Source organism: Plasmodium coatneyi, chromosome 8 (assembly GCF_001680005.1).
Source record: "Plasmodium coatneyi strain Hackeri chromosome 8, complete sequence".
Classification (NCBI taxonomy): domain Eukaryota; phylum Apicomplexa; class Aconoidasida; order Haemosporida; family Plasmodiidae; genus Plasmodium; species Plasmodium coatneyi.
The window spans coordinates 1,495,046-1,511,266 of NC_033563.1; the positions used below are offsets into that span (position 1 = coordinate 1,495,046).

The 16,221-nt window shown below is 38.4% G+C and overlaps 6 protein-coding genes across 6 annotated transcripts; 4 read left to right on the forward strand and 2 right to left on the reverse strand.

Annotated features, from left to right (window-relative positions):
• Positions 1 to 1,549: 1,549 nt before the first annotated feature.
• PCOAH_00022330 (Uncharacterized protein) lies at positions 1,550 to 3,181 on the forward strand (the record flags this gene model as incomplete). The annotated part of the gene is made up of 1 exon (XM_020059040.1): positions 1,550 to 3,181. The coding sequence occupies one exon, from the start codon at positions 1,550 to 1,552 to the stop codon at positions 3,179 to 3,181; it is 1,632 nt and encodes a 543-aa protein (XP_019914444.1).
• A 745-nt stretch (positions 3,182 to 3,926) lies between these two features.
• On the forward strand, positions 3,927 to 4,454 carry PCOAH_00022340 (Uncharacterized protein; the record flags this gene model as incomplete). Its single annotated transcript, XM_020059041.1, has 1 exon — positions 3,927 to 4,454. The coding sequence occupies one exon, from the start codon at positions 3,927 to 3,929 to the stop codon at positions 4,452 to 4,454; it is 528 nt and encodes a 175-aa protein (XP_019914379.1).
• A 2,290-nt stretch (positions 4,455 to 6,744) lies between these two features.
• PCOAH_00022350 (Proteasome subunit beta type) lies at positions 6,745 to 7,557 on the forward strand (the record flags this gene model as incomplete). The annotated part of the gene is made up of 1 exon (XM_020059042.1): positions 6,745 to 7,557. One exon carries the CDS (start codon positions 6,745 to 6,747, stop codon positions 7,555 to 7,557), a length of 813 nt encoding a protein of 270 aa, XP_019914669.1.
• A 491-nt stretch (positions 7,558 to 8,048) lies between these two features.
• Positions 8,049 to 9,794, reverse strand: PCOAH_00022360 (Uncharacterized protein; the record flags this gene model as incomplete). The annotated part of the gene is made up of 1 exon (XM_020059043.1): positions 8,049 to 9,794. The coding sequence occupies one exon, from the start codon at positions 9,792 to 9,794 to the stop codon at positions 8,049 to 8,051; it is 1,746 nt and encodes a 581-aa protein (XP_019914629.1).
• Positions 9,795 to 10,529: 735 nt separating this feature from the next.
• PCOAH_00022370 (Uncharacterized protein) lies at positions 10,530 to 11,667 on the reverse strand (the record flags this gene model as incomplete). Its single annotated transcript, XM_020059044.1, has 4 exons — positions 10,530 to 10,843; positions 10,940 to 11,014; positions 11,160 to 11,216; positions 11,419 to 11,667. 4 exons carry the CDS (start codon positions 11,554 to 11,556, stop codon positions 10,760 to 10,762), a joined length of 354 nt encoding a protein of 117 aa, XP_019914519.1.
• A 1,305-nt stretch (positions 11,668 to 12,972) lies between these two features.
• On the forward strand, positions 12,973 to 15,662 carry PCOAH_00022380 (Uncharacterized protein; the record flags this gene model as incomplete). The annotated part of the gene is made up of 2 exons (XM_020059045.1): positions 12,973 to 15,233; positions 15,428 to 15,662. 2 exons carry the CDS (start codon positions 12,973 to 12,975, stop codon positions 15,660 to 15,662), a joined length of 2,496 nt encoding a protein of 831 aa, XP_019914451.1.
• Positions 15,663 to 16,221: the final 559 nt, after the last annotated feature.

The following is a 16,221-nucleotide window of genomic DNA, read 5'->3' on the forward strand; positions in this document are numbered from 1 at the left end:
GTTATTTCTGCACTTTATTATATATATATTTTTTTCCCCTTTTGTAATTATATTTGTGACGAAGCAAAGGTGAGGTGTTTTAAATATTTCCGCGCGTTTTCACTTGTCATAACGATATGTATGTAAAAACGCACACGTCCAAAATTGGAGAATGTAAATGGTAAAATGGCACATGCTAACTGGAGATAAAACTTACTCGCTGGATCGTTTTTTTTAAGATAATGTACTGAAGTGTTTGAAGCGAAGTTTATAACATGTGGGTTTGGATTTACGTAACTTGTAAGCATATTTTTGCTTCCCCTTCGTTGATAAGCTAACGGGATGGAGAAAATGAACAAAGAAAACTGCAAATTGGCGTAAAAAAAAAACAAATGGCAAACCTTCTGATGAATAATTTGTTCCACTTGCTTCAGCCTGTAATTTATATAAGCTATAAATATAATATGATACAAATTTAAAAAAAAAAAAAAAAAAAAAAGCAGAAAATAACACAATGACAAGGCGCAGTAAGGAGATAAAAATATTTTCATTAATTTATTTTTTCACCATTTTGGCAAATTAGAGAAAAAGGCCTTAACGAAATATCGCATAAAGTCCGTTTTTTCTCGCTTTTCCTTTCCGTCCCTTTTCATTATAACGACGCCTTTAATCCGATTGTACAATCGGTAGGTTATTTCGCGCACATGTGGCAGCACTCATATGTATGAAGATATGCAAATGGTATGTGTACCAGCAAGAGCATGTACATGTACTAAACGTAAATGCGTGAGGGCTGGCTTCCTGCCTCGCTGTGACGACTGAACGAGCCAGTATGGAGAGAAGGCCACCTCTGTTTTAAAACAACACAATCGATTATTTTTTTTTTCATTCCATCAAATGATGAGATAATATAGCACGCCCGTCAATAAATAAAAAAAAATTCCCCTTCGCCGTTGTGAAGCGCTTTTAAATAAAATTGTACTACTTTTTTTTTTACTTCTAAGGGAAAATTATTAAAGTAAAACAGGTGAGAGTCCCATCTTCCATATAAATAGTCTGAAATTTTCAAATGTCTGATGCTACAAAATCCATTTGATCATTTCTCCAGCTTAATTCTTCTCCTTGTAGAGGAACGTTCACGCCTGGGGGGTGAGCATAACAGTACCAGAGAGCCGAAATAAAATGATCCGAAATTTAGCAGAGTGTGGGTAAATTCTGGCGAATGGGGAGAAGTCGAAAAGGTGCCTCCTTTTTTTTTTGGCTACTACTATTATATAGTCTGCTGGTACATTTTGCTGAAAGCGTATTCGCTTAAAAAAAAGCTTAAGCTTATCACGTCTGTTTATTGAAATCCCTTTTTTGGGTCCTGTCTTGAAGAACCTCCCTAGAGTCGTGCACGGTGTGATGTACAACTGTGTTGACGCCCACGTGCCCATTTGTCCGTTTGGAAATCCACCCATGTAGATGAGTACGCTTGGCGCACAGTAGTGAGGAGCACACACTGCATCTATGCACACCATGCACACATATATAGCGCCCCAGCGCGGTAACACAAAGAAAACCCCCATCAATGCGCACGTTTAGTAATATTCTTAAGCCAAGCGCAAATGTGAACAGAGGAAACAGCCGTTTTTTCATACGGCCCCGGTTCAAGGCATACCATAATGCGTCGTACAGATATAAAGGGGAAGATGCTACCACGTACGACCGAGAAGTTAAGATAAAGCAGATGAATTCATCTGTCCTGTGTATTTTCTCTAATATGCTGTTAAAGGAAAATATCAAGAATGACTTCATTTGGAAAAAAATCGAAAGGAGGTCGTACGAAATAATGGATAAATTTGAAGTCGGAGATATTGCGTCCTTCTTATTTTGTTTGAGCAAAATGAGATACGAAACAAACTTATATGAAAGTTTCATTCCAATCATAAAAAAAAAGAGTGAATATTTTAATACGTCCAATTTAGCTATGCTAATATCGACGTACTCGAAAAGGAAGAGGGAAGACTTAATCATACTATTAAAGGAGGAATTAAAAAAAAAAGTGCATACAATTCACAACGTAGTGGAGATCTGTATGATTTTAAATGCCCTAGTTAAAAGTAAAATATACGATGAACATTTATTTGTCAAACTGAGTAACATAATTGCTGAAAATGTACTTCGCAATCATGTGCACGTGAGGGACATTTGTGTAATTGCCTACTGCTATGCGTGCATATTGTACAAGAATATGAATTTTTTCAAAATTTTAGCGCAAAAAATTGTGCTCCTCATGGATGACATAAATTTAGTGGACCTGTGCAGAATATTATACGCATACATGAGGGTAGATCAAAATTTTTATCACATATTAAAGCTATCTGCTCTGAAGTTAGCCAACGTTATGGACAGCAGCACCATCAATGACGTTATTAACTGTGTTCATTTTTTACCCATATTGAAAGAAGTTGTTGAAGCGCGCAATGACGCTACGACGAAGAGGATTGATCCGTATATAGACGGATCGCTCAACTACAGCATCGATTACGTACATTTTCTCAATTACATAATAAACGTCTTCAATGAGAAACTGCTCAGCTACTTGAATTTGCTGAGTGCGAACCAGGTGAGCAGTCTGTTTTACATTTACTCGAGGTATAATATCCTTATAAGTCTGTCCAAAATGGACATTTTTATTTCGCACATAAGAAAGATGAAACTGGCAAGCGAGTTAAAAATTTACATTCTTTATTCGTTGACAATACTGTTAAAAAATTATGAAAGCAACAACAGTGGTCTGTACAGTTGTGACCTGCTGGATGTAGACAAAATTTTTGTTAAGCAGAATGGAGAACATTTCCTGGATCCAACGCACAAGAAAGACAACACCAAATGTTTAAATAAGCATGATTACGACGCAATGAAGAATAACCTTCTGTGCTGTTTAAATCAGTGGGAAGACGACATGAACCTGTTCATAAATAACTATGACATTTGTTCCATTCAAGACATTATAAAAGTCTTAACCATTTTTTTAATCCTCAATCATACGCGCAACTCACTTATTTCCAACATCAAGACGTACGTTATAATGAACTACAAAAGTGTGAATGAACACAATGCGTACACCTTGATGTTTTATTTTCAAAAATTAAATGTGATAAAGGATGATGAAGACTTTGCACAAATTCTGAAATGTAAAATTAAATCGCTAAAGTGAAACAGCCAAAGTGATCACAACAAGAAGAAAATTTGCATGAACAGAAGTTTGCAAAACAAAAAAAAAAAAAAAAAAAAAAAATTAAACTTATACTTAATATTCTGCATGCACGTGGCAGATTTTTTCCTTTTAAAGGCGTAAAAATGAGGTAGCTGTTCTTTTTTTTTTTTTTTTTTTTTTGCCTGAACAAGTCATACATTTTGAGCAAATTAAATAGCCATTAATTGCATAAATTGCATAAGTGGTACATGCCTTTTGTAAGCCTATATTTGGTGTCATATATTTTTTCCACATTTTGTAAAAAATTCTGCAAAAAATTGCCCGTCATTCATTTGAGGATTTTTTTATTTTCCAACACATTTTGCGTTTGTAGAAGCTTTTACCGCTGTTTATCTTTATTTTTATTTTTATTCCATTTTTTTTTTTTTTTTTCTACCCCTACCGTTAACGCTTTTTATTTTTACAATTCCCATTTTTGCAAACATTCCATTTTCGTTTGAAGACCTTTTCGTTGTCCCCTTCTCCGCTGCTGCAACATTTTGTTCAAAAATAAACGTAAAAAAATTGAAGCACATATTTCTGACATTTATATTTATTTATTACAGAGACGCACAAACACACCATAGACAGAGTGAAGGATTACGTTCTTCTTTACAACTATCAACATATTGTGGTAAAAAAAAGGACCGCGCAAAGGTCTGCACAAAAACCAAATTTACCCTTTTAACGCAAAATTTTATTCAAAATGTTGAAGCTAGGAAAAATGAGCAAGTGCTGCTGCTTCCCACTAGCGGGGGGATGCATCATTGGAATTATGATTCATATAGGATTTTGCATATCAGCAATATTCTCCCATGGTCAAGAATATAGAATTCTACTCATAATTACAAATGCAGTATTGGCATCCTTGTTAACTCTTGGATTGGCACTCAAAAGTTATATTATTTTTTGCATTGCTGCTATTTCGGTGGCCTTTATTCTGGTGAATTACCTCGTATCCTTCGTACTTATCTTCATTTCACTTTTTGTAAAAGATCAGTACACACTGGAAAGTAAAATTTTTACCACAGTTATTGTGTTCATTATGCTGTTCACAACAACCGTTTTCTTTAACATTTATTTATCCACATTCAAAGTTATGAAAGCTGGGGGAACAGGCTGGGAATTCAAGAGTTATATGGAGATCGAGTCTCAGAAGCAGTTGCAGAAGAGGGAAGAAAAGAAGAACGAGAAGAAGGAAGAATCGGGCACCTATAGTGATTACAAAGCTTAATTATTCTTGTGCGAGGTGGAAAGACCAGTGCATACGCGACTTCCACGGCAGACATGTGACATGTGCACTAAAATGGGCGATCGCAACGCGTAAGCCTAGCGAACAGGAAAAATGCACCAGGTGCTGGTCCAGGATGCTAAGAAGTGACGTCGTTATGAGCGCCCCATGGTCATCCCTTCAAGGCACTTTCGTGAAATGAGTGAAACGCATCATATAAGTGCGAAGCAAGTGAAAAAGGTCAGACAGGCGAAGAATCATGCATGCCCATGCGTGATACCAAATTTTCCCGAGGAACAAATCAAGCAAAATAGAACAGAACGAAGCATCAAGTTGATTTTTCCTTTATACACACCACCTTTTTCCCCCCGAACTGTGCACGCAAATAAACGGTGCATGAGCTCCTGCATTTCTCCTTCCCCTTTAGTCTCCACGCCCCAATTTATTCATTTGCCTATTATTTTTTTCACGTATTCTTTTTTCATGTAGTCTTCCCTAGTTCGTCCCACTTTACGCGAGGAACATAAGGTGGGACTTCTTACGAAGTTTTTACTTTTGCGAAAATTAGAACCTGAACCCCTATTCATTAAATTATCAATGTGCCTTATTAAGTATAAAGAAGAGGTTATAATTAAGCAGCTTCATTAAGCAGTTGGAATTGAGAAAAAGAACGGGTGCAAGCGCGTTCCATTTGTGCGTTGCGATATGCTGCAAAGAAGGCGCGAAAAGCCAAGCGCTTAGCCTAAGGATGAAGGTGAGTTTTTTCATGTTTTCAGGGAAAAATTACTAGTCCAACTGGTTCAACTGGTTCGACTGGTCCAACTGGTTCGATTTGTCTGACTCGACCAAATAATCGCATTTCGCCGGGAGGTTCACATTTTCCTTTTTAAACGTCACGTAGACGCTTTTGTTAAGGGAAGACGCTGCCCGTTCAATGCATACAAATGCTGAAAACCTTTTGGTGTGCAATTTGGACAGCTCCTCCACCGTCCGATGAGCAATTATGCACATATATCTATGCATAAACCTCTACTTATAAGAATAGTTGAACGTGGTAATGTTACTCTCGGTGTTATATCACTGGAGAGGGGTAGAACGCCACACAATCACACATGCAGAGACCGTCCATTTAGACTTTGTGCATATGCCTTACTGCACACCTGCTGCAGGTTCTATTTAAACCTACACAATTGTTTCCAATTGGATGACATTACGATTCGGTGTCATTTGCCCTACTTGCCACATCGGGGAATAATTTCCCCAAAGGATATGCACAAAATGAGATAATTTCACTCCGTTTTGCAGAAGCTAACAACAATTTTAACTTCGTTGGGGAGTCCAACTCCTGCGGTTATATACCAACACGTTTAAGAGCTCTGCAACAAATGGTGGTGTGTGCTACTTTTGCGCAAAGAGTAAAAATAAAATAACTGCCACACATGCGGTAAACAAATTACATTTTCCCACGTTGAATTTAATTAACAATTGGTCGTGAAAAGAGAGAAATAATAACATGTTCAAGTGCTTTTTTTTGTTGTTGCTTAACCCAACCGTTTGTTCTCACTTTCCATTTGCTGCTTGTTCGTTTCGCTTAATGTTCTGCCTCTATCGTGTCATATGTGTGCCCTGAAAAGGCGCAAAAAAAATTATGAAAATGAAAAGGTAAATGCATAAACTGGGCTGTTAACTTTTGCCACACGAAAGTAACCCTATTCATGGTAAAAATGTGGCAAGAAGTGGCTGTCACAGGGATGCGCATATATAAGCGCGTATGTATATGCACTTATAAGGAGTCCCACTTCAGTGTGACTCTCACCAATTGCTGTGCCAAAAGGAGCAAAGAAAGCATTTCGTCATGTACGTGTTAATGCACATGCGTGGTATGGCCACCGGGTTTTATTTATTCTCTTGAACACTTTTGTTAGGATAGGCTTCTAATGGGCGGAAGGAGAACAGAATGTAAAAACTTTCCCGCATGGTGTGAAGTGGCAAGGCAAATTAATAATCCCCACGGGAATTTTGCCCCATCTGGTATGCACTGAACGAGGAAAGCCATAAAATAAAATGCATGATTGAAGGTCATACATTGGATAATCTCCCAAAAAAAAAAAAAAAAAAAAACGCCCATCCTGTGAATTATACATTTTTTACACTTTTCTGAGATAAATTAAGAACCAAAAGGGGAAAGCACAAAGAAAAAGAACGCAATTACGAGCAGCCACAAGTGGAAGGGGCCAACTTTACATCGTATTTATACCACACAGCAGTGTATCCTCCTCATCGTGTGCGCAAAATGGCACAAAGCGGGGGGGGTCTGATGAGCGAAATTGATAATTTAATCAATGACGTAGAGGGGGAGGAAGAAAATTACGATGAGTTGCAATTTTCCGTAGCCCCCGTTAGAGTACCAAGAAATTTCATAAAAGATGCCAAGACAAAGAATAACAAACTGTTTGATTTTCACAAAGGTACCACCACATTGGCCTTCAAATTTAAGGATGGAATAATAGTAGCAGTGGACTCAAGAGCTTCCATGGGCTCCTTCATATCATCACAGAACGTAGAGAAAATAATCGAAATAAATAAAAACATTTTAGGGACAATGGCAGGAGGAGCAGCAGACTGTTTGTACTGGGAAAAATATTTGGGAAAAATTATAAAAATTTATGAATTGAGAAATAATGAGAAAATTTCTGTCCGAGCAGCCAGTACTATTTTGAGTAACATTCTGTATCAATATAAGGGGTATGGATTATGCTGTGGAATTATTTTAAGTGGATATGATCACACCGGTTTTAATATGTTCTACATAGATGATGAGGGGAAGAAGGTGGAGGGCAATTTATTCAGTTGCGGAAGTGGTAGCACGTATGCTTATTCCATTTTGGACTCTGCGTATGACTATAACTTGAGTTTAGAGCAAGCCGTGGAACTGGGCAGGAATGCAATTTATCATGCCACCTTCAGGGATGGAGGGTCTGGTGGGAAGGTTCGAGTTTTTTACATACACAAAAATGGCTACGACAAGATTATCGAGGGGGAGGATGTCTACGATTTACATTACCATTACACGAACCCGGCACAGAACGATCAGCACGTCATGTAGGGGTGATTAGCGTGGAGCGGCGTCACCAGTGACCGCCTAGTCTAACCGTTGCTCTTGCGTTTTACTCCCATTTTTGCACATTATATGCACATTTTTTTCACAACTTTTTGCCAATTTTAACATTGCATGTGCAGTCAAACTGGGCAATTGCCTTTTAAAAGGAAGAATTTTTTTCCATTGTACGAAAACCACTGCGAACATTTTCAGCAGCAGAAGGGTGTGCATATTTCCTGCCTGTTCTTTGCTTCCTCATATTTTACAGCACTTTATATGATCAGTTTGGGATTACAAAAAAAAAAGTTTTACATTTTTCTTTTTAATTTTACAAAGGGGAAAGCGGCGCGGTGTGCGGGAAATTAAAAATGTAGGTTGATGCCATTTGGAAGTGGGGAACAGTGAAACACACCAAGTGGTGTGGCAAATTCATAGGCGATAAAATGGGAGGCACACCATGTGTGACGGCTAGTGCTTTCCCTATTTTCGCGCAGCTTTTATAGGTAATTCCCTATTTTAACCATGAGGAAATTCTTCAGCAGGTAACTGGCCAGCACGGAAAATATGGAATAGCAAATATAATTCCCGTCATTGGAAATAAAAATATGATAAGCGATTGTGTTGCAAATAATGGTGTACACATTGAGGTATATATTTATGTAGTTGTAATTGAACACCTTGAGGATGAAATAAATTACGAGGGGGTAATTACTCAGCACGAATAGCATAAAGAGGTAATTGTATTTCACCATGGTTATCTTAATTCTGTACTTTTTCTCCTGATATAACTTAAGGATATATGTAAAAATGCACAAAAGGAGGAAGTAGACCATATAATTTATGGTCACGGATTTTAATTTTTTAAACGAAAAAGAAGAGTTACATATTTTCAAAATATATTTCTCATTGTCCAAGTCGGAAAATAAAAGTTTGGAATACATGCTGATTTGTTTAATTTTAAATTTGTTTTTTTTCTGATTTTGCTTTTTTGTTATTTCGTCCACATTTTTGTGAAAGGTAAAATCGATGTTTTTGAAAATATTTCTGCACAGGCTGTTAAGTTGGTCGGCCGAGCTGCTTTGTAAATTTCCAAAAGGATCATCATGCAGGTCACAATCGTAGCATTTTTGGGGGGAAAAAAATTCTTCCCTCACGTCTGGACAAACACCGTTTGTCGAGAATTTCCTTACAAATGCGTTTGACTCACTTTTGAAGTAATTCTTCCTTTCACGCCCCTTTTGGTAAAAAAATATGTTGCGCAAAAAATTGAAAAAGTAATGTATGTTGTATGCTTCCTTCTCCCTCGTCTCTAGCACAAGTTTGTACTCATCAATGTGGTAAAACACAAGCACGTTTATAATTTGGAAGAGGCTGTTGCGTTCTTCCGAGTTTTTCAGCGTAACAATGTCATTCCTGAGTAGTTGATGGTTTTTTCTGAGCTTGAAAATCGATTCGTACTTTACGCTTCGCTGTATTAGTTTTAGTAACCGTTTTTTGGCGTCCACAAATGGGTGCAGGTTTGTCCAGTTGGGGCTCTCCGAAGTGGACTTTTCACCAGGAGGTGTAGGCCCCTCACTAAGCTGCCCCTTCCATTTGCTCGCCTGCACGTCCTTCCCCCCGTAGTTCTTGTTGTGCAGGAACAAATCAATCAGCCGCTTGTCGTAATCCTCCGTGTGTTCGTACTTCCGGTTCAGGATGCACACATTGTGGTCCCTAAATCGGTTGTGAAAAATGCAAGTCAAAAACTTGTTCTTGTGGATATTCACTAAATTGGGAACGTTCGACTGGTTAAAAATGTTATGCAACCCATACAGTTTGTGCTTGTCATCATATTTGTACATAAAAAGAGTGTAAGAAGAGCAGTTGTCCTGATTGGGATAATTCCTAAACGTGCTCTCCCCGAAGGTGGTGTTGTTAAGGAAGAAATCTGAGAAGGTGCCTCCCTCCCTATGGTCATTTTCAAAGTTGGGGTGTAAGTAAGCATTTATTATTAAAAAGAGAATAATCATTTTGAGAAAAAAAACGTGAATGAATTTGTCATGATATTTGAGCCGATTAAATATGATGTGTCTATAAACTTCAGGCTTGAGGAATAAAATATTTATAAAAATTAGGAACGTATTTTTCTCCATGTATTCATCGCATATGTTGCTGCACCGGTTGCATTCGTTCAACTTTATGTTCGTCTTGTTGTACACAGTGTACAGACTGGAATTGCACCTCCCGCATTTTATGCAAATCATCTTGTCCCGTTCGTCTCCTATGCTCGATGCGCCAAGTTTCGTTTCCCCAAAGTGGGGGGGAGTGAATGCATAATCGAAAGCATATGCGGATACACATACGAATCCATACCCCTTATATACACTTCGGGAACATGCTAGGGGATGAAAAAAAAAAATATTCTCAGGAAAAACTTAACCAAACCGATGCTGAAATGGCAAATCGCAGAATTGCTCAGACATGCTAACCTTATCCCCGATTCACATTTGCGCTGCTTTAAGGAAAATGCTCGCACTGGGGGGTATTATATTCATGATTAAAGGGAAGCGGAACCACCAAAAGGGGGGGTAAACGGGAAGGTTACACCCGTGCCGTTTTTTTAACCATTTCCACATTTTCTGCCTCTGCACGCCTTGCCCAAAGGAGCACGAAGGGATAGTTCCTCTTCAGATGAACGTGGAAGATCCCTAAGCCACAGAGTTAATTTACGCACGTAAACACACTTGTGGCAATTATGTCGACCGTCCTTAACGCTGGATTATTAGCACGTTCGCCTGTTAAGCGGTTCATTCGTGGTGTGCACCTACAGTGTACACACTTTTTAAATGTGTTTCCTTTTTTTTTTCGACGCTTGTTAAGCTAAGCGACTTCCCCCAAAAGGAACGATCTTCTTTACGCCACAGTTACGTATGCTCGTCAAAATCGGCACAATGCCTTTACAATAATTAATAAGAAAGTTTTATCAAAGGGGATACATATATTTATGTAAATAATTACGCGCGTGTGTACACATATATACATATATGTATATCTACACACGCTCCGGCGGGGACGTAAAAAAAAAACTATACAGCCATAGCTGCGCAAACTGCGCCAAATAATTCACGGGAGGGGATTAAAAGGGGAGATCTCCTTTAAAAGTAACACTTGCTCGGGTGCCTACGCTAACGTAACACTAAGCAGATGAAGACATCCGCAAACGCACACTTTATCTATTCTTCCGATATAAGTAGTTCATAAAAAATAGCAAAAATAGGAAGAACAGGACGAGGTAAAACATGTATTTATTTCCCTAAAAAAAAAAAAAAAAAAAAAAAATACGATCATGTGAAACTTTTTCGAGTAAAGCAGACTGGAGCATTTAAAATATTTTTTTCTCTCACTATACCTTTGTCTTTATAATATTTTTCACGCGCCTGTACACTCCTGTTAATTTTCTGTTCACGTTTTCCATCCTGTCCGACTACGACGAAATTGCAACAAAAAAAAAAAAAAAAAAAAGGGGGGGAGTTATTTCATTTGTGTGCTTATTTGGGAACAGGTGATAGTGGTAACATATCCATGTGCCACTCCCTGGGGATATAAAATTTTCCTCTTTTCCTTTTTACCAAATTATCCAGGAGGGAGTTGGATGTGCGGACTTCATCTCTCAGGTTGGATCCAAGCTTCGAGTTTTTGCGATTAAAAAGATGAGAAAAAAAAAAAAATAAAATACTCATTTGAATGTCAAACTGCGTGCCCATTCATGCGTGTGTATTTGTGGCCACTCTACTTGCCCCTACTAGGGGCAGTCGTTTGTCTTATTCACATGCAAACGCAATCACATTAGGAACTCTTTCATACAGTTTAGCTGCGAAATTGTCTTACCAGTTTGAGGGTCTGAACCTTCTTCTCCAAGTCAAGTATGTAGTTGTCATTTTCCTCTAGGTATATATTTATATTTTCATTGTATATGTCATTGTTATTATTATTTTTCTTTTTCTTTTTCCTCGAGTTAAAATCCATATTAAATGAACGTTTTAAATTTTGTCATTCTACCGTTTCGGTGAGGCGAAAAAAGGCTTTATAAATATAGTAACACGTTTCCTTTCTGCCGAAAAAAATTACAAATGCTGTTTTTGCTGCCTGGGGAGTAGCCTAACAGAGGATTCTCAAAATGTTAATGCGCCTTATGTAATAACGCTGTCCCTTTCGTCTTTGTATTTTTTCTTCCTTCTCCGTTCCGTTGTTCCTCCCGCTCGTTTTAATTTTTGGTCTGGCTGCCCAATTTGAAAAATCTTCTATTTGAGGTGACTGGCGAGCTGTTCCCCTGCAACATTCATTCGCGGAAGCTTCGAATTTGTAGGAAAATTTTCCTGTACACGTATACGTTTATGCGATAGGGGTATACCCAATGTGTACATAACGTGAAGGGGAAAATGCGGAAGAATATACAAACTGGAAAAAAAAAAAAAAGGCAAACAGATTGGCACTAAAATGACTATAAAAATGGAAAACAAATTTGCAATATAATGACTATAAAAACAGCGAACAAATTGGCAAATAAATGACGATAAAAAACGACGAACAAATTGTCGCGCGAAGTGACCAACAAATTGATGCACGGAGAAAACCTGCAAATTCGCGAAGCATAATTTTTATAAAGATAATTTTTTTTTCCACCAACCTGCGTTAATAATACCCCCTCCGGTGGGCAAGTATTCCGTAAAATTCTGCCACAAAAAAAAAGAGTGCAATTTTTTCGACAGGTCCATCAATTTTCCCCTGCTTCCGCTGTTCCTTTTTATTTTTTTTTTTTTCCTTTTGGAACTGCAATGCAGGCACCCACCACGTAATTTTCAAGCTTCCTACAGTCCAGTGGGGAAAAAGGCAGAAGCGCTCTCAAGACTGGAATGCAAAAAAAAAAGTATACACGAATGTTTTTACATTACATGCACTTGTGTGATCAGATTCGAGGTGTTTAAAAGAACGATGTGAAGTTATCCAAAAGTTTATAACCTTTCCGTCGCGTCATTTTTTTTTTTTTTTTTTTTTCCTTCAAAGTTCTGTGTGGAACACTGCCTGCTTTAACACCAATGAAAGTGATTACTGCGTATAGGTAGCTGCCAACCGTGGGTCGCTTGTCCCTGTCTTCCCATCGTAGGAATTTCCCCCCTGGTACACCCAACAGGGGGTTGATTAATAAATACCAGGACAGATGAGCTGTGCCACCGAAACGTTAAAATGGATAAATCGATAGGCGACGCAGAGCGTGCTATCCCGTCTACAATTAAAGGGGGGGAGGAAATCTGAGCCAATGTACTTCCAAAGGTTCTGCATCTTGTAGTAGTGGCATTGGTATAATTGAAGCCACGGGGGAAACTCTCACTTTCGGCGAATGACCAATATTTCACTTGAAAAAGCTGGACGTAGGTCAAAAAAATGGCGCGGCAGAAGAGACGGAAAAATGTAACGCAGGAAGAAATCGCCATAGAGGAGATGAACGAATCTGACGAATTGAACTCCCCGGGTGAGGGCGAAAAAACAGAAAGGAAATACAGACAGAAGCGCAAAAATTACAGGGAGTTGTACACAGAATACAATGAAAGGCGAAACAACAAAATCGATTTTTCCTATTATATAAATATAGAAGCGACGGTTATGGAGTTGCTGTTAGATAATAATTTGGAATCTTTTAAAAATGCAGGGAAGCTTCTTTTTGTCGTTTTGTCTGGCATGTCCCCCAGAGTGATGTACGTTAAGAAAGTACTAGATTTGGTAAATTATTTTTTTTACAAAGGAGGGGTTAAATTTTATCATAGTCCTATGCACCTGAAGATCCTCCTCTTCATTTTTAACAGAATAAAATCTAGATATATGATTCCACGTCTGCGCATTTTTAACCTCCTAATGTGTAATAATAACTTAAAGGAACTGGAAAAGTACAAATATATTTACACCCCAAAGATTATCTTCTTAACCTATGTCGATCATCTGTATTACCACGTAAAAGATTTCATGATCACGGTGAGGAAAATGCTAATGCAAGACTGGATTGATAAGGTACAGGCTAAAGCGTTAGCATCGAGCAAGTCCAGGGAAGACCTCCTAAAAAAACTAAAGGCAAGTGAAAAAATAGTCCTATATAAAGAAACCGATGAGGATGTATTAATACACTTCTCAAAATTGTTCAAGATGGAGTTTGCAAAATCTTTGGATAAATCGCTGAAGCAATTAATAGAGCAATGCGTTGTAACTAATTTACCCCTGCACAGCATCTACCTGGACATTTACATTCTGTACAATATAAAGAACGTGGTGAAACTGCTCGTGGTGATAGACCAGCTGTTATGTTCCCTCTTTCCGTATTACTACTTTTACGAATTGAAATTGAAACTTTTGCTTTTGCATATACATAGGTGCCATGAGGGGGTTGCTTTGCAGGAGGGAGCTCCAACTGGTGCGCTATCACATCCGATTGTAGATCCTACAAATGACGCCACAGCTATTGGAACAACCGATGTGACAGTCATGAAAAGCGAAGGGGACGAAGGCAATTTTCCGAACGTGGCCCCCTCCACGAATAACGCTATTAACGCCATTTCGCTTATTAGAACCCTAGGAGGACGAAAATCAGACGAGAACAGCACCCTCATGTATGAAGAATCATCTGTGGGCAACGTAAATTACCAGCTGGACAAAAATGGCCAGAGAGAATTAAGAAAGTTGCTAAAACTGAGGAAGAAGCAGAAGCAAGAAGCCGATGAATGTCTGAACAGTCTTTACAGTAGTGACTCCAGCAAGAGTGACAACAGCAACTTAAATGAACCTGGAATGGAGCATAACTTACCAGAGGATGAACAGTTCAATGAAAATAATGACAATAATAAAAATTTATATTTAGACGCTTTTATGAATTTATATATTAACTCCACAGAAGGAATGGTGAACAGTTTACCGTCCCTGAGTGAGTTAAACGATCTTCACCCTTTGAAGCAATTGAATGAGAAAATTAGAAGCAAGCGGGAGGAGGGAAACCTCAACAGTATTGTCTTACCCATGTTGAAGGGGGCAAAGATAAGTGACATAAACAGTGTAGACATGAGCGTAAGCATGATGGAAAATGCTAAGGATCTCCTAGGGGAAAACGAAATAGACAACCAGTTTAATATAAAACAGAGTGAACAGTTGTCAGGGGATGACCCCATTACAATGAAAAAGGAAGAACCAAAGAAAGAAAAACGAGCAAGCCTCCCCAAAATTGAAAATATCCATAAGGGCACATATAACGACATGGCGTATAATATAAATGCTGTTGCAAACGTCGCCAAAAGTTTAATGCATTCATCAATATATGACCCCATATATGTAAAGCTTTTTTACCTTTATCTTTTGCCTGTCATTTCGTTTGAAAAAAGAGTAGACGTATTTTTAACTTACTCATGCGCAAGATACAAAATTATGAAGCCATTAATTTTTATCCTTTTTTATAATAACCATACGGGGACGTATATTCTTAATACAGTCAAGCAGATTTTTAAACAGGATAAGTTCCTTTTTGAAAAATATAAAAGCACATATTTCAATGGACTTTCCTTGAGAGATATTCCAAAGAGCCATTTTATCTTTCTGCTGCTCCTCTCCGTTTTTTTTTACGATCATAGGGGGGAGTCCCTCCTCTACATGTTCAAACTGTTTTGCAAGTAAGCAAGGAGCGGCACTTACATAGGGGGTTACCAACGTTCCCACATTGCAGCGTTCGGATGTTCCCACGTTCGGACGTTCCGGTGTGCCTTCCATTTTGCGGGCGCCCCTCCCATTCGGCGAAGTTCGTCAATTTGATCCCTTTTTTTGCAAAATCCTTTTTTTACGAAAACACCCCCTTCCCCCCCCGCAGCTACGACCAAGACGTCATCAGCGACCAGGAGCGGGACATAAATTACAAGAAAATACACGAAGACGTGGTGCTTGAAAATGACCAAAAGTACACGGAGCAGAAGAAAAGCATAAATATAATAATCATAAAGTTTATCGAAATATATGAGGAGAAATTTGGCACCCGCCTTTGCGAATACTTTGATTTCTACAGAATATTTTTTATACTCTTTGCTTCGTGTGTTGACGTGGAGTAGGTTACTGTGGGGATGCTTCGCCTGGTAGTTCATCGCCCTGTGTGGTTTCCACCTTTTTGCTGTCGAGGTGGCACAGAACAGAAACGAAGTGGGGACACCAAAGGGCGCCCCCCAAATCCCCCAATTTTTTTTTCACAATGTTGGCCTTTATTTGACGCATTTACCACTCCTTCGGTCTTTTTTCGTTTGTTCTATTTCTTTTTAATCACCCAACACATTATTAACCCCAATTTGGCATACGTGTAAAAAAATTGCAAAGTGCAATGTTCCACAATGCAATGCAAATAATAGCGCGTGAAATTGAAGGGTGCGTAAGTACCAGTTCGTTCCTTCAAAAAATAACGTACAGAGTTTTTTCGGACACTACTTTAGGATGCTGCTTCCGAATTGCGCGCGCTACACAATGTATGAGAAAAAATTACAAAGTGGAGGAAAGCGGAAAATTTCTTTTTTTAAATAAGTTGTGTACTCGTGTAATGTTTTCCTTTTCATCGTTCCGTTGCAGTTTTTGCATGTGCACCTCCTCAAAGCAGTAGTAAATTGGAATATGTGATGAGGT